General features: G+C 36.1%; 1 protein-coding gene across 6 annotated transcripts in view; it reads right to left on the bottom strand.

Moving 5' to 3' along the window:
* LAMA2 (laminin subunit alpha 2) overlaps positions 1–25,924 on the bottom strand; it is a 535,718-nt gene that overhangs the window by 23,945 nt on the left and 485,849 nt on the right. For 4 of the 6 annotated variants that reach the window (XM_074333565.1, XM_074333563.1, XM_074333561.1 and 1 more), the window contains 7 exons: positions 23,249–23,411; positions 22,416–22,560; positions 14,664–14,802; positions 12,535–12,546; positions 9,608–9,728; positions 6,682–6,858; positions 3,417–3,565 (listed from right to left, as the gene is read on the bottom strand). In XM_074333565.1, coding sequence (XP_074189666.1) covers positions 3,417–3,565; positions 6,682–6,858; positions 9,608–9,728; positions 12,535–12,546; positions 14,664–14,802; positions 22,416–22,560; positions 23,249–23,411 — 906 coding nt within the window. The remainder of the gene's footprint in view (positions 1–3,416; positions 3,566–6,681; positions 6,859–9,607; positions 9,729–12,534; positions 12,547–14,663; positions 14,803–22,415; positions 22,561–23,248; positions 23,412–25,924) is intronic. The other 2 variants (XM_074333566.1, XM_074333562.1) reach the window with 1 other exon arrangement.

The raw sequence follows: 25,924 nt of genomic DNA, 5'->3' as shown, positions 1-25,924 counted from the left end.
CCCGAAGGACCATAATAGTGTTCCTTTCTTATTAGATCACAGGGTGGAGACACTGCGTTACCATGGGCTTTCAGAAGGAACAGACTGGAATTAAGTATTAGTATGTAAACTTACTAGCTGTGTGAACTTGGGCCAGTTACTTAATCTTGCTCAGTCTCATTTCACTCATTTATAAAGCAAAGTTAAAATAGTTTAAACAGTGGCAAACGTTAATTAAGGGATTGTACTGAGATTCTATTACTTAATAACAGCATTGTTAGAAGACTATTGCTAAAGCCTGCTTGTATTTTCTACTCAGGGAGCATCAAATCTAGATTCATTTATTTAATTCTTTTGTAAAGAGGGACATTACCAATATATCTGTTATGATTCTGGTATGCTTCCTTTTTTTAAGTAGCTACTCAATAACTTTACTGAGGACCTACTATGTGCAAAAAGCACTATCATAAACATTACATTATTATTGGTATTATGAAAAGTCAGCTGTATTTTTTTACAGTTTCAATGGTTGATTTTTAGAGTTTCTGTTTCTTGTTTGTTTGAAATATTGGTCTAAGATTTTTTTTTGTTTTTTTTCAAATCACCAACAATTGGATTGTATATACGGAAGAAAGCATTAAGAGAAAAACCCTACCCTGACATTTGTAATTTACATGAAAAACAACATTGGAAACTTTTTTCATTGAATGCATTTTGGATAGTAAGAAAGAATTATGTGTTGCAGTATTCAAATCATGATCCCATTCTGAAACCCCAAATTATTCCTGAAATATCTAACTGCGGATTTTAGCCTTATTTTATACCTGTAAGAAGAACGCTCTCACAGAGGAGAAAAACCCACTTGCCAAAGCATCTACTCCAGGTTCTTAGGATTAAATGTTTTGGTCCAGTTAGAACCACTGGCCACTTCCGTGGACTGCAGGAGAAGGTCAGAGAGCAAAGCAGCTATAGAAGCTGGAGTAACAGGAGGACCACATCATTAGATATTAAAGTAAATAAGGTGAGATTCTTGTAGGTGAAGGGATAGAAAAGGGGAGAGACTAAAGGAGGAGGGGTAAAGAGAGGCAGAGGGGGAGACAAAAGGCCAAGTACAATCTTGAAAAGTTTGCCTCTCAATTTGGTAAAAAATCCAATGATTTTGTGAGGTGGTTTTAGGAAAAGAAATGATAATTGAGATTCATGGTCTGAAATGTGTTGGGAGAAAGCAAATATTTCCTAAGTAATAGGAGTATCATAATTGCCATGAAATAGTACAAATCTTTGAGGTCACACAAAAAAGGTAAGAACAAAGAGTTGGTGAGCACAGATGGACATGTCATATATATCTGGGTTTCAATCCTGTCTCTGTTATTTACTAGTTATGTGATTTTGGGCACATTAGTTAATATATACTAATCCGAAAGGATATTAATACAGATTTCACATACATTTAAAATGATTACAGGACCTAATCTTTCTCTAGTATTTGACACAGAGCACGCCATAGAATAGGTATGGAACATTAAAAATGTTTCTGCGTGAAGTTCTGAGGGTCGTTAGCAATCTCTGGTCAATCAGTGAATTGTAGCACTTGTTGAAAGAATAGGTGATGATTTTTTTTTTGTTTTTTTTTGACTTTTAGAGTGCTGAATGAGACATTATGGTAGCAAATGTGTTTTTGCTTTGCCAGAGTTCAGTGACTGTGTACTAATATGTCTAATACATTATTCTTTAATTAACAGCGAATGGCAAAACTGTTTGTGTATATGGCCAATTAACTGAGTGATCAGCTTTCAGTGATGTATTGTCCACTGAGCTTAATCAAATAAAGGTTGGATTGATGGGCAACAGCTGTGAGGTTGACATACTAAAATACCCTTCTTGAAGAAACACCTGTTAAAAGGACACCTTTGCACAACGTCACAATGCATTTTGGGATGTCAGAATCCTTTCTTTACACAATAACATATTTTGGATGATTTTGGGGCAAGTATACTCCCCAAATCTGCATTTACTTATTAAAATTCTTTGAAGTTTAAAGATTTTAAAATGTCCTCCCCACAATAAGAAGGATTAAAGTTTGGCAAATGACCTGAAACGTAGTCTACACATGCAAAATCAATATTCTAGAGCATTCCCAAATGAGAAAGTTCAGTTTGCATTTCTCCTCAGAGACCACTACTATGATTTTCTGGGTATTAGTAAAAGTTCTTAGTTTGTCCAAATATCGATCCCTCATTGTCTTAATCATGGTTTCTAAACATCTCAGTTAGTAGACTTCTGCAATAATGCTTAGTATCAATTCGGCCCACCACCTAAGGCTCTATATTATAATAATAATAATAATAATAATAATAATAATAATAAAATAAGCCAAGGAAAGCTTTCTCATTTACTTAGAAGATAAGGAATTCTTAATACTTATTGAAACTGTTTTCCGCACAAGAGGATCATTAGAAAATTAGATAATCTTTAATTATAGAATAACATCTGCTTACTTGAATTATTGCTACAGAGCCCACACAGTCGTTGTATTTAAAGTATTGTCTGTGTTCTGAGGTTCCATCAGATTTGGTTTCCAGTTCTTTTCTGGGTCATCAGTCTAATAACTGGATTGCCGGTTTGGAGGTCTGAAGTCTCTGGGCTTCTGTTTTCTTTTTCTCTAATTGTCCTTTTAAACTGATTACCTCTCTGAGTTGTCATATAACATTTGGATGAAAAATACAGACGACTTTCCTAATACACTAAGTTTAAAGCATTCCCAAGGAATGAGTGTCAGTTTATAACACGATTATAGCCAACTCCCCGGTTCAGGGCTGGGATGCCAGTGCTCTCGCAGAGGCAGCCTGCGTGCAATGATGGCAGGACAGCAGCCTTTCCCTTCCCTCCCTCAACTCTGCTCCTTCATGAAGCCACTCTGCAGGGACTCTGCACACCTCGGAGGGGGACAGGGAGGAGGAATGCACACACCAGGGCTCAGGAGGTCCTGCAGCTGCTGCTACGCTCTGTATCTGTGACAGGTTTCTAAGCAGCTGCCATCACTGCTTTGGAACCTGAATGAACTAGCAGCTGCCAAAGGCTGCTGGCTCCAGCTGAGCTATTCTGTGTGTTTCATTATGTGCATACCTTATTTGAGAAGAGAATATTTGAGAGGTGCAGAGGAAAGATTTTTCTTATCTATAGCTTCAGAGGATGCATTTGCTTTTTCCCCAAGGTGCAAAGGAGAACTGCACTGAATAAAAATGTTAAGAGTAGAACTCCTAAGGGCCCAGGTAAATGAGGTTTCTGAAGGATGAAGTATAAAGGAGAAGAAATTAAGCTATTTGATAGTTTGGCGACGCATCATATGTCCATCCACACAAAGGCCCAGTCAGAGACGAATGCTGCAAAGGAGAACATGTTAGTTATGACAGTAAGTTCTCTAGCGCTATTGTTACCCTCTAGTTCTCTCTACGTGAACGGAATGTTCTCTCCCATCGTGAAACAGACTTGGCTCTGGTTTGACAACAATTTTCCTCATTGTTCGTCCGCCTGTGGAGAGATGCACTTCCAGACGGCCCTTGTTCAGGAATATCGCGTAATAGGCCTGCAATAGCAAAGGGTTATTCAAGATTAGAGAGGAGTCTCCTCTATGACTTAGCATTAGAGGTTCTCTGACAGAACTGCAGATTTATTGGCTCTGAGATCTTACCCGAGAAGTTAAGACTCAACATTTTCTTAAACAGAATACTGAAGGCAGCTGGAAATAGCTTTTCAATCATTTACCATTTTTGCTTATTAGATGATGTGAAAAGTGGGTGTAGTAATATCGCAGTCTCTGCAAAGCAGATTTGCGAGGCTGAAGGTAACAGCTGGGCTTGTGTTGAGTTTCTCACTCATAAAACCCTTCAGAAAACAAAGGGTATCCACAAAATCCCTCTCCCTCAGATTCACAAGTGGACAGCCAGCTTCTGGAAATCAGGTCTGACTCCCAACCTCATGGCATTTTGAGTACTTAGACTTTAGTTTGTTCTCTAAGCTGGTGGAATTGATTACTATCACCAACAGGTAACATGTCTCCCTCATTGAGAAAGGAAGGAAGACAATTTTTCATCCACAAACATGCCTGCTTTCTTCTTGCTACTGTTACTATAGCAACCAGTGTGGCTCTGAGATCAGATTATGAACCCCAGGGAGCTTGAATGCAGTCCTGGTCCCAAAGCTGATTCCACGTGTGCTCCCTTTCTGATGAACACAGGGGCACCGCTGCACAATAATCTTCCACGAGTCACCTGCGGTGATGGAGATGGTTTCAATCAAACATCATGTCTCCACTGATTTACTAAATTGTCTGTAGCCGTGTGTCCAACACAAAATGTCCACAAGATTGGATTAGTGCTCACCATCCATCAAAGGTGCCACTGCAAACTACTCATTCAATTAAAATTTTTCTTAGCTGATTGATTGATTGATGTCTCAAACCCTTTTAGCAGAACATAATCATAAATAACCCAATGGGTATCAAAACTGTGAGTTTGAAAAATATGTCAGTTTAATCAGCATTGATTCTATAACAGACATAAACTATTTACCATTGTTTCCTCTTTCAGACAGTATTTACTATGAGATTTTAAAAGCTCAGTGTTCATTATCATTAGAATGTTGAAACATTAACATGTTATTTCTAATTTACTTTGTGCTATCGTACTTAATATTGTCTCGTTTTAATAGGATCATGTTCTATATTAAGAACTATCCTGAAAGCTGGCCATTCAAGTTTATTTAGTCCTGATGAAAAGAAATTGGGACCCAATAGTTGGTGCTTAATTATTTGATAATGACCTAGGAAATAAATATCCTTTAGTGGAAATCTATTTCAGAATGTACGATCTTGGTTCTCTTACTATAATTAGCTTATGATTTGGAAGAGCGAGAAAACAATTTTATCTTTTAGGATTAAAAGATAAAGAATTTAGGACAGCATTTATATTTTATATGTATTCAGTGCTTATATGCAGTAAAGAATGAGATAAAATAACACCTCTCCCTCTACTCTTCAAAAAAGATTTTTTTATTATGACTATTTGACACATTCCTCACAATATAAGGAACATATATGTAAATGATGCAGCTATGTCTACAACTTACAATTCAATGAATATCTGAAAATTCTTAGCCACTTAGATTAAGAAGTACCTCTTGTGAGCTTTTTCCCCATCCCATCCCCCAGTTTTCTCATTTTAGAAGTAACCACTAACACGAATTTTATTCCCTTGCTGTTTTAAAATCATCATCATCATCATGCCTAAACAATATCAATTTATTTTCTCATAGTTCTAGAGGCTGGAAGTCTGAGATCAGGGTGCCAGTAGATCAGGTAGTGGTGTAAACCCTCCTCCTAGATTGCAAACAGCCGCCTTCTCACTGTGTTCTCATATGGCCTTTCCTCGGTGCCTGTACATGGAGAAGAGCCCTCTTTCTACCTCTTCTTTTTTTTTCTTTTTGAGGAATCATTGACATACAACATTGTAGTAGTTTCAGGTATACAGCATAATGGTTTGATATTTGTATATATTGCAAAATGATCACCATAATAAATGTAGTTAACATCCATCATCACACAAAATTACAGAATTATTATTTTTTGTTTGTGTGATGAGGACTTTTAAGATCTACTCTCTTACCAACTTTCAAATAAGCAATGTAGTATTACTAACTATATTTGCCATGCTGTATACTATATCCCCATGACTTGTTTTATAACTGGAAGTTTGTACCTTTGGATCCCCTTCACCCATTTCACCTGTCCTCCACCCACTGTCTCTGGCAACCACCAATCTGTTATCGATATCTATGAGATTCAACATATAGGGCCGGCCCGGTGGCTCAGGCAGTTGGAACTCCGTGCTCTTAATGCCAAAGGCTGCCAGTTCAATTCCCACAGGGGCCATTGGGCTCTCAACCACAAGATTGCTGGTTCGACTCCTCGACTCCCGCAAGGGACCCTGCAACTAAGATTGAACACGGCACCTTCAGCTGAGCTGCCGCTGAGCTCCCAGATGGCTCAGTTGGTTGGAGTGCATCCTCTCAACCATAAGGTTGCCAGTTCGACTCTGCAAGGGATGGTGGGCTGCGCCTCCTGCAACTAGCAACAGCAACTGGACCTGGAGCTGAACTGTGCCCTCCACAACTACGATTGAAAGGACAACAACTTGACTTGGAAAAAATCCTGGAAGTACACACTGTTCCCCAATAAAGTCCTGTTCCCCTTCCCCAATAAAATCTAAAAAAAAAAAAGATTCAAAACATAATTGAGATCATACGGTTTTGTCTTTCTCTGTCTGACCTATTTCACTTAGCATAATGCCCTCGAGGTCCATCCATATTGTTGCAAATGACAAAATGTCATCCTTTTAATGGCTGAAAAATATTCCTAGGAATGAACACACACACACACACACACACACACACACACACACACGTATGATAAACCCATATGCAATATAGGTGTGAATATAAGTGTGACTGCACCTGGAATTGAGCAACAGGAAAATCCTAGTGGAGATAATTGCCCTAAGAAGATGAGAGCAAAAACAAATAATGCGAATCTAAAAATATAAAAGCAATTTATAAACCTTAAAAAGTGCCTCACCAATCTCTTTAAATAATAATTGCGTTCCATTAGCATTAGGGAAAATGCATTATTAACTGGAGTGAGGGTACCTGTCCAGTTTGCCTTCGTTTTCTCCTGGGTGGTGCTGGTGTCCCTCCACTTCCCAAGAGAATGATCCCAGATTCATTCTTGGTGCTGAAGGACAGGTTGATTTCTGTTCCCACATCAATTGGCACAGGGGGCAGCTCCACAAAACCTGGCTTGGGGAAGCTAACTGTGTAAACATTCTGTAGGCAAAGGGAGAGAAGCCAAGGAGGAATTAGAAATGAAAATTTAAATTAATTTCTCCACCTCACTCACCCTCCTCAATGAGCTCAATGTTATGGAATACATTGTAGTTTTAGAAAGCATGGAAACCCGTAGTCACAAAGAGAGCTTAAGAGCAGCTGAAGAAACCCTGTTTCCAGCTCTAACTGAATTTTTTTTTGAGCAGTTTGGGTTAAAACAAAAATTCTGGCCTCTGTTTTTATTCTAGAACTTTTGATTTAAAATAGAGAAGATTACCATCGATAGATAAAATTTTCTTTTGGTTTAAATCTATCTTGCAAAATCTCCCTTGAAAACTGTAATTAATCCCTTGATTACGCTCAGTCGACTATTTGTTTTACAGCTGAGTCTGACCATGGTCTCTGCGTGCATTCTTCCTCAGTGATGAGCCCACGGTAAAATGCTCACTGCTATCAAATGCATAAATATACTCTAGGGAAATTTTTTTAAATTCCAAATTAAAAAAAAAAAAATGAACCAAACATTTCATAGTCCAGTTTTCTTCTCAAGATGAAAGTGTCCTGGCTGATCATATATTAAAACAGTAACATTTTAGACAGTGACAAAGTACAAATGGGAGAAAATAAAAATCATATCCCCATCTCAAAGCTGTGTAGAAGCAACTAGTCTTTATAATTGATTCATTAACTCATTGTTGCATATATTCACTCATTTGTCTTTCACAACCTAGCCTACTTCCTCACTCCTGCTGTCCATATATAAATTGGACCAGGACGGGCATGTTCATTTGTAACTTCTTTGTTTCATGACATATGTGGGAGACTGCTCTCTGTCAGTCATCACAGATCACATCATCATTTTTAATGGCGGGAGGACATTCTATTGTATGAATGTGCTAGGATTTATTTAAGCAAACCCATGTAGTTGGGCATTTAGAGTGTTTAAAATGCTCATTTTAAAAGGCCTGAATTTTGGAAGTGATTCCCTGATTAGTACCATCTGGCACTATACACAGTTATTACCATATTAGTGACTATATTCCCTGTACTTTGTATCCCCATGACTATTTTGTAACTACCAATCTGTAGTTCTTAATCCCCTCACCTTTTTCACCCGGCCCCCAACCCCCTCCCATCTATCTTTAGCATAGGGAAAATAATTAATAATGTGGTAATAACTCTGTATAGTGCTAGGTGGGTACTGTTGAATAACTACAGTGGATACCTGAAACTAAGATAATATTGTATGCTAGCTATATTTTAATAAAAATCTTTAAAAACAATAAAATAAAAGGCCTGAATTTTGCTGGAGTCGAAGTAAGGAATCCTTTAATGCAGGATATTTTTCCTCACAATGTTTCAGGCCCACCCAGTTAAGTGACATAAGTGTTATAAAATATATAATCTACTTCCTATTCTAATATTAAAATCATAGAGTTTTAGATAGTTTAGATAAAACTACTGCACAGATATTTTCAATATTTATCCACATCAAATTTCTACCTCATATTTTAGTTGCAAAAAATAATTCCTGGTTACTGGAAAGTTCCTTTACAGAGTCATCATTTCCACTCATATAGGCTATTCATTCTCTGGACAATTTTCCATCCTCATGTATATATATTTTTTTGTATGTGGATGAGAGTTAAGCTTTGGTAGAGTAAAACTGTCAGTAAAACTTAAAGACGTCACTATGGATTCTTGGAGACTCTGTCCTGAATTATGCATTTCCTTTTTCCTTATTCCTAAACTGCTCAGGATGGATGTCTGTGTCTAATTCCAAATTGGAGCCTGTAACTTAGCACAATAAAGACCCTGAAAGTTCTGTTCCAGTCTTTAAACCTGATGTCTCATTGGTGGATTCACTTTTTCTTTTTGTGTTTGCTATTCATGTTCCCTTGTGATGCTTTAAAATAATTTTAATTGGAGGAAGTAGCTAAAATGAATAGTTGTGCCATATCAGGGTAATTAAAATTTATAAATATGGTATATATAACATTTTCTTTTTTGAAGAAACTTGTCAATTTCAGAATTCAGATAAAATTCTCACTAATATTTGCTGATGACTGTTGGCTCTTGCTTACAGATATTTTAAGAGAGCAGAGCTCGGACCTGTGTATTTCTCTCTGAAGTAGTTCAGCCCCTATCGAAGAATCAGAATTGTCAAGTAGAATCAGTGGGCTGCTGGGCTGCTTTGGCAGCAATGAGAAGATATTGAAGATACCTGAAAACAAGGGACTTTGAAATCATGTTAAAGACCAGTCTTTGTAGATGGTTTCCAGTCATTTTCAAAGAAAGGGAAGTTTGACTTCCAAGCCGTAGACAAGATGCTATGCACTAATGATTACGGTTTGAATTATTACTAACTATTTGTGTAAACGCCTAGGTATAATACTTAAAGCTATGATAAATCTAAAACAAATGATAAACATGAGGAAAATTACCATCACTGGAAAGGAAGAGAGAACCAGAAAAGAGAAGACTATTGAAAAGCTGTGCTATGAAGTAGTATACATATGGGAAATTGGCTCACAGTTTTGGGTCTTCATAATAATGTTTTCTAAGTTCAATTGATTATAGTAATTTATAGTAGTGCTTCAATCTTGCTTTATCATTTACACCTAGTTAAGAGTAGGGTCAGTCAGAATTTAAAACATATTAACAAGGGACTGGTCCCTGTAAGAACACCCAAATGAGTAAGTGAAATCTGATATGAATGCATTTAGGAAGTCAATAAAAACAAACCAACCTCCAGGAAACATCCTTTGGTAACACCAACATAATCAGGGCTACTGAGTATATTATATGGAGTTCTTGAAATTTCAATATCTTTGAGGCAGCCAGAATATTTCTTCAAATTTACTTCTGGCCTGTTGAAAATTTACAAAGAAAACAAAAGCAACATTATTCCGGCAAGGGCAGTACAGCGTCTGCGACCACTGGACACAATCCATACAGAGCAAACTGACACACAGACAGGCACACATTTCTCAAACTGTGCACACGTGTACCCAGCAAACTATGCTTCCATAATCTACTGACTGGATTCAGTGGACGTTAATACCAGCCTGCAGAAGGAATTTTTATGGAGTTCTTCTACCTCTCCTTAAAAAAAACAATCTCACCCACAGCATGTAAATACTACAAGGTACAGGAATTAACTGACTTCTTCGGCTCATCATATGCATAATGAACTGTACCTTCTTTCCGCACCAAAGAGCAGACAATTGTGCAGGCAGCATAATCAAACCACATACCAAAAGAAGTTAAATAAAATCTTCCTCAAAATTTCGGAAAAAAGTGTGGAAATAGTTATTTTGAAAATAAAACATTTTTGTCATTGAGACAAAGTTAGGGGTGGTAGACAAGTTAGGGGTGGTAGCTGAAGAAAAAGATAATATTATATTTCTCTTTAAAGCTTTTTAACTAAAAACAAAAAAGCCTAAGAAACTTTTTTTTATTTTATTTACGTAGTCTAAAAAAAGATACTTTAAAATTGGATTTACAGATTGACCCCAAAGTTCTTATTCTATATTGGAGCAATAACAAAATAAAGCAGCCAAAGGCACAAAACATATTTTAGTTTTTCCAATAAAATTGAAAATGTCTTCTATACCCTAACTACACTTGCATGCATACATTTTGCTCACTAACTCTTTAAAATGGATAAACATGCTAGCACACAATAAGTGCTCAATAAACGTAAGCTAGCAGGCTGTCAATAATGATGACACTTCTTTATTGAGTCTATAGCAGTGCTGTCCAACAGAATTTTCTGTGATGATGGAAATATTTTGTTCTGCACTGTCCAATCAATAGTTATTTAGCCACAGGTCACCATCAACACTTGAAATGTAGCTTATGTGAATGACAAACTGAATATTATTATTTAATTTTATTTAATTCAAAGTTAAATCTCCACTGTAGTTAGTGGCTACCATATTGGATAATGCAGGTGTACAAGGATAGAAAAAAAAATAATATATTGCTGCATCTGTAAAAACTGTCCAATCAACACCAAAATATTATATTTCTTGGGATAATGATTAATTCTCCCCACATTGTGCCATGATGCCAGGATTCCCTTTTTATGTTGTTTTAAAAAACACATGAGGAAAAACAGGTGGGAAAGCAAATCAGATCCTCGCTGTGTATATAGTGAGTGATTTATGTCATGCCAGGTATTTTTTCTATTTTTTCCTCTCTCTCTGGAACTGATCATTTTATCTGATCATTTCCCCTTGTTGCCAAGGTCTTATCCTTCTGTTTTAGTTGATTATGTATAACATGCCCAACTAGAAGCTGAGACTCTTGCTTATATTCTTATTGTGTAAAGGGAGGCAATAGGTGAATTTTATTTGCAGTGTTCATTTGTTTCCATATTTTTCTTTAGAGGAAGGCTGATTTACCACAATTTTTTTTTCTGAGAGCTTATCAATAAAGTAAATCATTCCTACAAGTTACATATTTCACTGTTTTATGGAAATACAACCATTTCAAAAGACAATGATTTAGCCAGCTCAATGTTATAGAAATCACAGGGGATAAACAACCACATATGGTGATCAAACTCCTAATGGTAAGCACAGGCCTCTATTTGCTTTGTTTGCCTCAAAGGCAAAGTTACAAAGCTACACAGTGTCATGCCAGAGTTTATTATCATATACTTCCATTGAAAGCCAGTCTCTGCCTTTTAGCCAACTCAGCAAACAGCAAGACGGATCTCATAACTGTATCGTGATAAAAACAACTTGGATTTTTTTTTTTTAACTTTCATTTCTACATAGTATTCTAATTTCTGGCATGAAAAGTCTGGTTTTTCCTTTAAAATTTTGTTGGACCAATTCAGCTTATCTCCTTTCCAGAAATATGGCATGGTTAGGCTCTGAAATACCGAAATGCCAGGCCTGAGCTCTAGCCAGCGTGAGCCAGCCTGCACATCTCTGGGGTTTAATCGACCACTGACAGAGGCCTGCTGCTCAAAGCTTTCATGTAAATAGGAATCAAAATGCTCCTGTGAAGCTAGGGGACTGTCTGCAAACTTCTTTACTGTTAAATGCAAACACTTGTAGTAAACATAGAATTTCCAGAAATTCCTTTTATCTGGATCCAGAGCTAATTCTAAATAAACATGGCAAGAAATCAGCAGCTTTGCCAAGAGGTGCAAGGGCCGTGTAAATGTTTGCATATTTGTAGTCTTGCAAAAAGCAACAAGGCAATGGTAAGCATGTGGGAGCACAGGTTGATTTTTCAGCAGATAGCAAGGTATGAGAGATCAGAGTCCGGGACTCAACCTCAGAGACCGCTTGGCTCTCTGTTCCCCAGAACTACATTGTGCCCAAAAACCTGACCAGCTGCCATTTGCGTGTGTGCTGCTCAGTGTGTGCACCAGGGGGCACTATGCGCAGGCAGTGGAACAAATAAGCAGAGCAAATCCGTCATCACAGCTGGTGGAATGAGTCCAATGGCAGTCCATTTGATGGTGGATAAGCAGCAGCATCTTTGTAAGCAATGGGCAGCGTGGAAACTATCCCAGAATGCATTACTTGCTCATGGAACATACTATGAATAAAGCTGCATAGGTGTCTCTCTGTTTCTGCACCGCTGCTTTATCTAAGAAGCCCCATTTACCCAACCCATGCACTTGAAGAAAACATGCATGAATTTAAATTTTACCTTGCTTTCATACTAGGTCAAAGGGAAGAGAAAAACAAAACAAAACATAATTTATTTATAATTATATTTTCACTTAGTAAAACAATGAACTTTAATCGTAAATATTTCTAAAAAAGTACCTCACAGGGATCTTCAAAGGAAAGGAATTTAAAAATCGACAGCACAGAAAACAGACATGTGCCCTTAATGACAGTGAAATTAGAATCTAACGATGACTATTTCCTCCATTATTTTATTGGAAATTTTTTTATTTTGGAATATTAATTTAAAGTACTCATTTCTCTCAATCTTATGAATGGAAAAATGTTGCTATGCTGTAGTATTTATAAGTAGCTTACAAATATTGCTTCTCAAACAGCTTAAACTTAACATATGTAAAATCTTTTATATTTACCACATCTTTTGTACTTTATCATATTAAGATCCTGTCTGTGGGCAAAATAACAGCTAACCATGAATGTACAGTTTCTTGATTAGTCAAAATATGTCTAAAGATTATTTTAAAATAATGTGCCATACCATAAAATTATATTTATAAAACGCTATACTGTGAAAGTAAAAACGTCTTCGCAATAAAGACTCATTAGATTAATTTGCAAAATAATATATTCATCTCAATAAAGTCAACATATACAACTTTATACATAATTCCTAAATATCACTTTATGGTAATTAAAACCAACTCATCAATAGAATAAATGAAGGTATGCTTGGATAGCCTTATTTTTATTATATTTAATTCACTCATAGAGAATTCAGTTAATGATTTTGCAAAGTAAATCTTAGACGTGAACAACTGCTGTATCCTTACTATTTATATGGTGTCCAGCACATAGCAGATGCTCAACTGACACATTTGAATGAATAACAATGTCATTATTCAAATACATTTGATCTGCACAATTTTTCTGACCAGATCCTTTAAATCTATATTCCTAATGCAAATACCTTATAATGTAGATAAATGCTGAGCCAGTTTATCTGCACCATGAAGCTTATCAACTTACAGATCAATTTAGAGGTTGGTGAAAAAGTAATTGCTATTTTTGCAATTATTTTTAACTTTTTAAACGGCAAGTACTTTTGACCAACCTAATACCATTGAAAGACTTGTAATTACACAGTTGCCTGGTCTATGAGTTTAGATAGAGGGAGAAGAGTAAATCTAAGTCTGTATGCTAGCTATCACAAAATGAGACTGAAGTTTCATTTGGGAAATATGTAAATAATTGCTTACCATATTTTTTTGGTTATTCTGAGACCCTTCCATTTGTAACATGTCTTTTTAGAGTAGAAATACTTAAACAGGACTTTTTCTTAACCAGTAAAAACTAACTAAATAAAACAAACATTAAAAGCATGGTAGCCTCTCTTTGTATTGAATTCTTAGGGTTTAACCAAACCAATTCATTCATTTCAATTAAATTCTATTAACATTTATTAAGCGTTGACTACCCTATAACTAATTTATTATAAGATGTTTTAGAACAAGCAGTAAATTAATTAAATATCACATGAAATATTTTCTAACATTTTTTAGTTACTTGTATTAATTTTTTGAACTAACTCAACTATGAGCTAAATATATCTCCCTATCCTGTAATCTGAAAAAAACATATATAAAGTCGAAAAAAAAAATGTTGGCATGGGCATGAGAATAATTAATATAGCTTTAGCACTAGGCATATGGGAAAGCTCCAATACACCATTATCATGCTAATGCTTAGCAAGAAAATAGGTTTTACTTGCAGCATCCTGGAACACTAATTTTCAGAACACTAAGCAATGTCAGAGTGCCATTATCTCCAGTGAATGTGCAAGAAGAACAGCAATTAAAAGACCCACATCCAACTGTAGTTTCCACCTTTAATTACTTTTATAATTCTTTTCATCAGGTGAATATACGGGAAACAGTGATTCTAATCCATCTCTTCGACAAAGATTTCAAATTACTCCTTTGGTTTCTAAATCCTGGTGTTGTTCTAACACGCAACATGATTTTTTTGATTAGGCCTCTGCAACTAAAGGTTATATGACATTCCTGTTGTAATTAAACTTCAGAACTTCAGTGAGGATAGTGGTCATTTAATTAAAACTTAATCCTTAGCTCTAAAAATGCACTGAATTACCTCAAGTTTCTCAGTGTTGGCAAACCACCAAAGTATATTTTGTCATCTGCTTTCAAGTCAAGACCAAAATTGTTTCCAGAAGATGAAGTTGTTATGATCTCCTCCTGGTCAGTATCTATGTCTATAATTGATATGTTGGCTGTAAAGGAGAAAGTTTAACACTTTATATGAGCAATACCAACCACATCTATATCATCACTGCTATTTAATTACTGCAGTAACAACATTAATAAGATATATTATTAAACTATTCACAAAGAGAGCATAAGAATAATACCCCGAACACCAGTGAAGGCAAACCAATCAAGATAAAAGGGAATTTTAGGTAAATGATAAAAGATAAAAGAGAATTTAGGTAATACAACCATTTGACAGATTTCTGTAATATAGATAGTTAAAAAAATAAAGTAAGATAATTAACTAATACTCAGAAAACATCTAATGAGGAGTTAGATTATTAATTAGAAATATACTGAATCTGTGGCTCCTTCTGTACATTTCAGTATCCACAGAAGTACTGGGGCTGAGGCTCATCCTCATAGTTATGTGGATGGGATGGTCGTGCATGGAAATGAAGAGATGGGACTGTTTGCTTTTGAAAGATGATGGGGCCCATGTCCTCTGTAAATTATATTTTGATGGAAGATGCTGAGTGTTGTGAGAGAGGTACAGTCTTCATGTCTAGGTCTTAAAGGTATTTCTATATGATGAGGACATGAATTCAGAAATAGAAAGGAAAAGGAAAAAAGACAGGTACTTCTCTGTTTAAACTGCTTTGCTCAGAAAGCGAATGGGGACCCCCTTCTCTCATTGATCCTCCCCTTTATTCTGAAGAATCAAGCTAGATTCTTACTAAATGATGTGCTTTCTCACTATAATATTTGCTTAGACTCTGACTTTAATGGCTTCACATACAAAGGGAGCCAAAAAAATGTATACACATTTTAAGAGAGGAAAAACTATATTAAAATTGTAGTACTCAATATATACCAATAACAAAAGATGAATACAAGTTATGTGCATATATTTTTTGGCACACTTGCTATATCTTAGTTGTATGGCTGCCCAGATCTTTCAACATGCTAATATGCAATGTGATGCTCCAACAGAGCGACATAGAGCAAGAAGTATTTCCCAAATTTATTTGACCATGGAACATTGTTATTTCCCCCCAGCTCATTATCTTTTAGAAGAGTATTGTTTGGAAAAGAAACAGAAATATCAAATCTAAAGTTCCACTGTAATCTGTAGCCGTTCCATTCCATAAGGAAGCATTGTCAATAAAACCAAACACAATTGCCTTTAAAAAAGACCAAAATAAAACATCCAAACCAATTAAGACCTCAAATCCTCAAATAGAGTTTTATAAAAATAAACAAACAACAACAAACCCTAAAAAATAATTGTCCTATTAAAAATATTGAGCAAAGGAGGATTTTAAAATTTAATTACTTTTATACACATATTAATTTCATACACACATATTGTTTTGTTGTGACTGGTGGCTAAAATTGAAAAAAAAAAACTGTCACAGGGATGTGAAATGCAGTATGGGGAATGTAAACAATAATGTTGTAAAGACTACATAGTGTCAGATGGGTACTGGACTTATTGGGGGGATCACTGCATAGATAATATAAATGCCTAACCACTGTGCTGTACACCTGAAACTAATATAAAATAGTATTGAAATTATATAGTTAGGGTGCCAAAAAAATGTGTACACGTTTTAAGAGCTGTTATCTATGTATTACTTTTCAAAGTTGAATTGAATTAAGGTAGCAATGTCCGCTCAACAGATGGCATTAAACAATCGAATGCTAGACTCACCATGCGACAGGAAGGACAGTCAAAGAGCATAGTGGAAGCACAGTTTGCCCAGTTGTCGTTGCACTTCTACCGAGACGTAAGAGCTTACCTCGATGAGAATTGGCAAGGACAATGGATAGGATGAAGAGGTGCGGCTGAGTTTCCCCCACATTCTTCTGACTTAACACTCCTTGACTTCTACTTATGGGAGATCTTAAAGGGGTATGGTAGAAAACCGGCTACACTTGCTGTACTTCAGAAAGAAATTGAAATGGCATGCGCGGTGATACAAGTGGACACTTGGACGCTTTGGTCAGCATTGCTCAAGCAGTAGTTTGCCGTAATCAGAAGTGTCTGGACACTGATGATAACCACTTTGAGCACCTCTTGTAATTGTAGAATTCAAATGTGACCCGTATTCATCTTTTGTTACTGGTAGACACTGAGTATTACAATTTTAATAGTTTTTTTCCTTTCTTAAAAGTATATACAGTTTTTTGGCACCGTGTGTGTGTATGTGTGTGTATAGTTATAATCACGGGATGTAAAGTACAGCATAGGGAATACACAATGGTATTATAATAGCTATGTACAACGTCAGAGGGGTAGTAGATTTGATGGAGTTATCACTTTGTGAGGGGTGTGATTGTCTAATCATTATGTTGTTTTGTACACTGGAAACTAATAGTAAAATTAAATTAAAAAAATAAAACCTTACAAAATGGTTTAGAAGATAAAAACAAAAACAACAGAACTGTTTTCAAGACTTTTTCATACATATTTCTTTTTTATCCAGGTCAACAATGAAGTTTTCATACTGGGCCGTTGACTGTAACATGGAAATAGCCTCTTTCGACAGACCTGGCACATATTTCAATGGTGTCTCTGAAAATGAGATTCTGCCTCTATCTGAGACAAGCTCGTGACTAGAGGTAGTTTTCCTCCTTCTCTCTGACTGAATATATGCATTTTTAGAAGTCATTCTAAGAAAAACTGATTAAAGAGCAAAAACACAATTGAGCTGAAACTCACTGGCCCAAGTGTTAACTCTGGCAGAGAGACACAGGATGGCATATTTTTACTGATTTAAAGGAAAGGCTTTATCCTTCATGAGTGATAGTGATGAAGCGGGTACCACAATGAAATGCTAACACTTGCTTTTATTTCTTGCCCTACTTCTTTTCCCTTACAGAACAGCTATTAACATAAAATTTCAGACATTATTTATAGGTAAGCAGGGGAAAAATGGTTTTATTAAGTACTAGACCCAGGTAAGGGCTTAACCAGCATTTTATAATCAATGCTGAGTTGTTATAAACAAATTGTTTTGGGGTGTCTGGTTAGCTCAGTTGGTTAGAGCACTGTGCTCTGAACAACAACGTTGCTGGTTCGATCCCCACATGGGCCAATGTGAGCTGAGCCCTCCACAACTAGATTGAAACAACTACTTGACTTCAGCGGATGGATCTTGGAAAGCCACACTTAAAATAAATAAAAGTTTAAAAAACAAAACAAAACAAATTGTTTTTACTTTGGTAATTCTTTTCTTCTCTCTCTTAGTCCATTGAAAATCTAAAGGATCTTTCTCCATCTTATGTCCCTTTCAACGTACATGGGGGATCTGGCACTCTTTATTAGTACGCAGTAGACTATGGTTCAATTAACTGACTCTCAGAGAAGGTGGAGAATGCCTCCTGAAGGAGGCATTTGAATTTCAAGGGACAGTGCTTTTACAGACTAGTTGAGATTAATACAAAATAACTAATCTGGTCCCTGAAAAGGAGCAATGCCCCACATTGCTGAAGGCTTATTTGAATTCCTATCCCTCTCCTAGCTATGGAATCTGATCTCCCTAACATCCAAGTGACCTCTCTACATCCAATCCCAATGGGATCCTTGTGGTCCTTATCTCAGTCCACGTCTCTGCAGTATTTGATATTGTTAACATTTCCTTCCTTCTAGGAAGTTTCTTCTTTTGGCTTCCACAATGCCAACCTCTCCAGCTCCACTGAGCTTTCCAACTTCATTCTCGGTATCCTGCCCTGAGACCTACTTCTTTGAACACTTCTGAAATGCTTATGTTCCCTAACGTGTCTTCATTTGGCCACTTCTCAGGTTATTGATGATTTGAGTAAACTCCAGATTGTATCTGCTTACTATATGTTAACAATTCAGAAATATACATGCCTGAACCTGATTTTTGCCTAACAGTCCACACTCAACAGGTGAGACACCATCATCTCTATACCTCCATAGTATTTTAAACTAAGCATATTCCAAATCAAAATGATTCTTTTTACACCCAGATCTGTATTATTTGGGGGCACTATGACACACACCCATTCTTCTAAATTACAGAGTCATCCTAACGTTCTACTCACCATTCCATTTTGAATTAATCAATAATTTAATCTCCTAAATAACTCTAATATCTGTCCTATTTTTAAAAAGTTTTACCCAAGTATAATTGACATAGTACAATTCACCCAAATCAACAAGTTCTGAGATATGTAAACATCCATGAAACCATCACCACAATCAAGAAAATGAACATATCCATCACTTGAAATGTTCCTTTATGCCCCTTTGTCATCCTTCCTGCCCCTCCCTACCTAACTCCATCTACAAGTAGCCTCTATCCGCTACGACTATAGGTGAGTTTGCATTTTCCATATAATTTTATATGAATGTACTTTTTTGTCTGCTTTCTTTCACTCAGAATAATTATTTTGATATTCATTCACTTTATGTGCATATTAAAAGTTCATTGTTCAAATATACGGTGCTAGAAAGAGAACTGACTCTGGGTGGTGAACACACAATGTGATGTATAGATGATGTATTACAGAATTGTACACCTGAAACCTATGTGACTGCACTAAAATTGTCACCCCAATAAACTTTAATTTAAGAAAAAGTTCATTGTTTTTATTGCTAGATAGTATTCCATTGTGTGGTATACAACAATTTGTATACCCATTCACCTATGGATAAATGTTATGAATGTTTGAGGGTTTTTTTTTGTTTTTAGCATCACAAATAAAGGTGCTATGAATATTCTGGTGCAAAACTTTGCATGGATATAGGCTTTCATGTGTCTTAGATAAATACTGTGTTTCCCCGAAAATAAGACTGGGTCTTATACTAAGTTTTGCTCCAAAAGACACATTAGGGCTTATGTTTGGGGGATGTCCTCTGGAAAAATCATGCTAGGGCTTATTTTCCGGTTAGGTCTTATTTTGGGGGAAACATGGTACCATGGTAGTTGTATATTTAACCTTTTGAGAAACTGCCAACCTATTTTCCAATGTGGCTGTATCATTTTACACCCTCATCAGCAGTGTATAAGCGTTCTAGTTGCTCCACATCTTTGCCAGACCTTGGTATATTCAGCCTTTTTAATCGTAGACATTCTAATAACTGTATAGTGGTATCACATTGTGGATTTATTTTGCATTTCCCTAGTGTCAAATTCCACTGCAACTCTTCATTTCAGCCATCATTCATCTCCTGCCTAGATTATTATTGGACCTAATTGGTCTCTCTTCCTGCAGTTTGGTCTACTGAAAATTTATCTTCCTTATTTCTCCTTTCTCTGATTATTTCTTTACAGACCCCTCTTACCCCCTTTGGGGGTCTTCATTTACTATATTGCTTCAATACTGCTGTGTGCTCCGGGGCTTTAGATCATCTTGTTCTAGATATAGCTGCGTGGTTTTCCTCATCCTACAATTATTTAAAACACAATGATGATTCTCAGTTATTCACTTCTCTCCTAGAGCTCCGCTGATCCTCAGATATGTGAAACTAATTGCCTGCCAATTACACAGCTTCCCTAGGCTGCTAAAGATCTGAAGAGTACCTTTAATACAACTTGTTCAAAATAGAAAGCATATTTTCTAGAAAACCTGTTCTTGTTCCTGTAATGAATAGCTTGGCAAATGGCACTGCCATATTCTTGTTATTTAAGCAAAAACAAAAGAAACAAAACAAATAAAAAATGAATGATTTTTGATAATCTTTAAAAAAACAAAACAAAACTTAGCATCCACATTGAGTATCTTTCAACTCCATTCTTTCCTCTCTGTGGGAGTGGCTGGTTAGCTCAGTTGGTTAGAGCGTGGTGCTGGGAGCACCAAGGTTGCCAGTTCGATCCCCTCATGGGCCACTATGAGCTGCACCCACCTAAAAAAAAAAAAAAAAAAAAAAAAAAAATAGAGGGAGGGAGGGAGGGAGAGAGAGAGAGAGAGAGAGAGAGAGAGAGATCTCATGGTTTCATTCTCACTCTTCACCTGGTTTTACTGCATACTGTAGTATCTAAAATCATCACAAATGTACTTTTCAAGCTGCTGCTAAAGAAACTTTACTAAAGCACAGATCTGATGGTGTGACAATGTCACACCCTTGATGAAAACTCTTACTAGTTCCCTATCATTTTCAGGATAAAGCTGAAACTCATTAGCTTAGCTCATAAAGCCCTTTCTGAACTGGCTCTGTCATTTCTCTAGCCTCATCTACTAATTTTCTTGCCACCCTCATTCTGTTAGCGTGTGGATTTACTTGTAGTTCCTAAAGCATTTCCCAAAGTGTGTTCAGCAGAATGCTAGTATTGCAGAAATGGAAAAATCTGGATGATCAAAGATGTTTGGGAAATGTTGGGCCAAACAGAGTTAAATATTCTTAACTACCATGCAGAGCCTCTAACACACACGTACATTGTATCTGTCTTACATGGGAACAATGTATTCAGCAGTATTTCAATTTATATAAGTACAAAAACAGTTTTTATCCAAACTGAGGAGTTCCTCCAGGAGTTCATGTTCTAAGGAAAAGCATTTGGGAAATGACGTATTACGGAGTTATGTTCTCTGAGACCCCCAAACTTACAACTCACTACTCTGAAATGTCCAAAGGTGCTTTTTCATGCAGGGAATACCTCAACTTCTGATTGTGTTTCAGGGGTACTCGCCTGGGAGGTGACCTCTCTGACTTAAATATCTCCCTTCTGAGATTCCTAGCCTGATTCCCTGCCTGCTGTACATATCTCGACACCGCAATTAGTTTTCTATCCTCTAAGCGTGGATTTACTTGTCTGTCTTCCCCATTAGACCACATGTTCCTTGAAGTTAAGAATTTGTCACAGACTTCATTTAGTTCTTGTATAGTACTTAGTTGATGCTTGGCAGATATTTGTTAAATGCAGGAATGAAGGATGGTTCCAAGTTAAACCTAAATTTCCATGAAATGGCATGATCAAAGTTAAATAAGTCTAATTATATAAACGGATGTATCAAAGTTTCACTTGCAGATATTGGTAATGCTGTAGCACACAGAATTAGGGGAATCATACTTAAATAACAATAGCAGCACACTAAGATCTAATAGACTTGGATTTCTGGTGAGATTTTATATATATATATAAATGATTTGTAACCACATATAAGTCTGAGTCTGTTTCCCCTCCTCTCACACTTGAACAAAACACCTGCTTATATGAACAAATGAAATGTTTGTGAATATATTTTTAAAATGTCTTGGAACCACAAAAATGTTACATTATTAGCTGTGCTCTAACAAACTCCTACAAATTCTACCTGTGGGATACTCTAAAGGAACCATCTTGGCAAAAGAAGAAGAAAAGAAAAGCACACAACCTTTTTAAACCTACTATAGGATATAAATTTACAAGTTGTAAGACAGTTTTAGGCTTTGAAATTAAGCTCTCAGTTTCAAAAGAAAATGACAGAGAACCATTTGGCTCTTCAATCAGTCATGTCTAACCTAAACCACCTATAATCTAAGCCAAAGAAATGACTGTATTAATTTTTCACAGAATTTGTGAGTAACTAAAATTACAGACAAGGTCTTTGTCATGATTATGTACATGAGAGCTTTGGAGAGCCTGATTAAGGCTCATAGTGCATTATTAGTACAGAAACTCACCTTGTTTTTGAATTCTTGAGAGGGTGAATGATTTCCATTTTCCATCATTATGGTTTTGATTGCTAACAACGGAAGCCATTCCTGAACCCAGATCATAGCTGACTTTTATATGCCCATCAGTGAGCTCTACACTCATGAAATCTTTCTATTAATAGAGTAAAAAATACACCAGTGATTAGATACAGAGAGAAATACATGGGTATACACTTTCTTTGTAGGGTTTATAATAGGGCCTTATGGCTAAATTACTGAATGTATTGATCTGTAATTGAAATCCATTTTGAAAATTGAATTGGTATTACTATTTTGCAAATGTTTGCACGTGTAATATTATGGTGCAAATGGTCACAACCGAATTACTAAGACGTATCTTTTTATAACAGGAGTATAAAGTGGGTTCCTTTGAAAACATATTAAACAAACTCAAAGGTATGTTCCCTAAAAGAATTTACTAAGAAATATTTACCCAGAAAAAAACAATGAGGAGATTTAGAATCATTTTTCCACTTAGGTCTCTAAAAGAAGACTAAGGAGTAGGTCTTGCTGCTTCATGATTCCATACCCAGGGAACCTTTACTGGGTGCTTCTCTTAAAGGATTATACGGGGAGTTATATTGAAAATAAATTATAATTAAATTGTATGCAATTGAAGTTATCAATGAAAATATATAAGCACTATCTGCATCACTCACTCTTAACTATCACACAGTCATCCCAGACTCCTTTGGACAATAATTACCAATTTGATAAAAATCTGATAATTGCATTAGAAACCCACAGAAAATAAACAAAAAGATTTTCAATCATGGAAGATCAGCTGTGCATATCTTTACCAGGTCTCGCGTGGCAAGGTACATCAGGAGAGCACTTGAAGAAAATGTCCTGAACTTGAACATAACTGTGGAGATGTTGGGGTACCAGCGAATGGGGCGGCTGACCAGTGCATAGCCTTCTCCATCAAACTGAATAGTCCCCTCACTATCTTCCACCTGAGGACTGAAGAGAGATATTTCACATGAATCAGACAATGTCTACTTGGTCCATCAGCATTCACTACATCAAAGTCTTCTGAGACTTGATTGTAAGCTGTTGTGGGGCAGAGACCATATCAAATATGTATTCCATCCTTCCATCCACTTCTCTGCATCTGCACTGCCACCATCCTAGACCAAGTAACCACCATCTCTCACCTGGAGTGTTTAATAACTAGGTCATTGATGTTTTAAATGTGTTACGTTTTGCTGAAGTGCTTGGTGGATATCTATGTTGGTGTATAAGTATGTCTTAGTGGTATGAACTAGTGGTGTTTTTGGATGGGCTGAGAATGCATTATTATATTTGCAATATACATAACACAACAGGGGGTGAGTGTTGAGTGAAATGGGTGCAGGTGGTCAAAATGTACAAACGTAGAGTTGTAATGAAAAAAGACATTATGAAATAGGTCCCTACTTTCTGAATAGTTGCTATCCAATAGGTTTTTCGGAGACAGATTAGATTCAGACAATGGAGGATGCCTCTATTTATTTGTGTGTTTGTTGATCTGTCCTTTTCACTAGAATGTAATCTCTATGAGACCAGCTAGAGATTGTGGGCCAGGCTCCATGCTAGGCACAAGCTTAGCCTTCCAGTATGGTACTTGGCTCACAGTAGAATCTGATAAATGTTTGTGGAATGAAAGAAGTTTTAGTGTAGCAAATTGCCTCACAGAGACTATATTGACTAAATAAGTAGTACATTGTAAATCTTGTAAATATAACGTTTAAAAAGATTTTTTTTCAAATGCACAGTTATCTATCATTTGTCTATCTGTCTATATCTCTATATAATTGATGTTGTTACAGACTACATTTTAATTGTGGAAATACTAAATATTTGCACATTAGCATATATTTGAATCTCTGAAATTGGAGTGTATTAACTTGAGGGTAGAGAGGAGGTATCAAGAAATATGATAGTCACTGTAAAATAACAGGAGCCTAGAATCTTATTTGCATGAAATCTTTGCTAATGAAAGTGTAAAAATATTAGTGTAAAAATATTAATGTGCTTGTGGAGGAAGAACCGTTACACATTTTAGACAACTTGCCTTTCTCTCTGTTCCTGGACCAGAGAGAAATGAAACTTTGAAGACAAAAGGGAGGAAAGAGTCTTAGTGTGTTTTTCATAAGTAGGTCTTTGTAATTTTAAGTTATATCTAATTTGGAGTAAGATCAGAAGATGTCATAATTTGTTTTTCTAATATGAGCTAAAAAGATGCGTTCTCAATATGCATGAAAAATGCTAACTAAAAGTTTGAGGAACTGAATCAGCCTATTAACAGTACAGTTGGCAGTAAATAAATTGGTGATCATTGGCCTTCATTATTACAACAAATCCATTAATTTCTGGAGCTTACATTTGAGAATAGAGAACGTTGTGTAGAGTCTACTAAGGAGAAGTTCCTGGCAGTTCTCAAATACTAGGATTTTGCGTTATATAGGGCCATGCTACCAGTCACAACCAGAAAGGGGTGTAGGAGTCACTTCTGACAGTTTTCTGGATGTTCTGGCCCAATGGATTGCTATTTATAACTTAAAAAACAAAAACAAAAGTAAAACAACATAAAATCTCACTACATAATGTCAGGATAAGTATTAAAATCAAAACAAAAATATCACAGTTTATTTTTCTTGTATAAAAACTCTGGGATATTTATATCTTAATTTCCTCGTGTCCTTGATTTATTTATTCCCTCAATATATCATAGAAAAAAATAGAGAATTAGATGGCAGGGACCCTGGAATCTGATGTGGAATCTCACTAAGGCCCTGTTATAAGTCACTTAACACTTCAGGTCTGAATTTTTCAAATGTGAGCTGAAAGGATTCAGTTACTGAATGACTTCTCAGTCCCCTTTCTGCTCCAACACTCTGGGAGATTGTCGTACGTACGTGTAGTAGTCAAACAAAAGGCAAATCTGAAGGAAAGAGTTTTCCTGCTGAAAACAGCTACAAATACAGAGGTAGATCAGCCTACTTCACTTAATTCATTGGCCAAAACCAGGTAAGTCTGCCTTTCAATTGGTGACTCAGAGAAAGGGAAAAATGAGTCATTTCAGGTGTGGTCTATAATATTTCAATATTTAACATTATACTTGAGTTTTCCTATTCATTTTGAATACATTTACCAGGAAACGTAACTATCTTTTTATTATTAATAAATGCTAAGTTTCTTAACTTGCTTTTTGTTTCTCTTTTGGACCTTAATGTCTGTTCAAGTTAGCAAGGATTGATTATGCTATTTGGAGCAGCCATGCTCTTCCGCTTATAACTTGTTAACTATAGAACTAGACGTATGTTGGGGTTAAGTATATTAACACTTCATCATCATTTCAGTGTTCAGCTAAATACATTTTATTTGCAGCAGTTTTTCTTTTCCACTTTGATGTGAATGCGATTTTCAGAAATTTAAGAAAAATAAGATATGCTTTTTTTTAATACCCCTGAAAGATTACTCTTTCTCAGGCA

This window comes from Rhinolophus sinicus, linkage group LG05 (genome assembly GCF_036562045.2).
Source record: "Rhinolophus sinicus isolate RSC01 linkage group LG05, ASM3656204v1, whole genome shotgun sequence".
NCBI lineage: Eukaryota > Metazoa > Chordata > Mammalia > Chiroptera > Rhinolophidae > Rhinolophus > Rhinolophus sinicus.
Note: the sequence above shows the minus strand (reverse complement) of the source record. Positions and strands in the feature narration are given on the sequence as shown.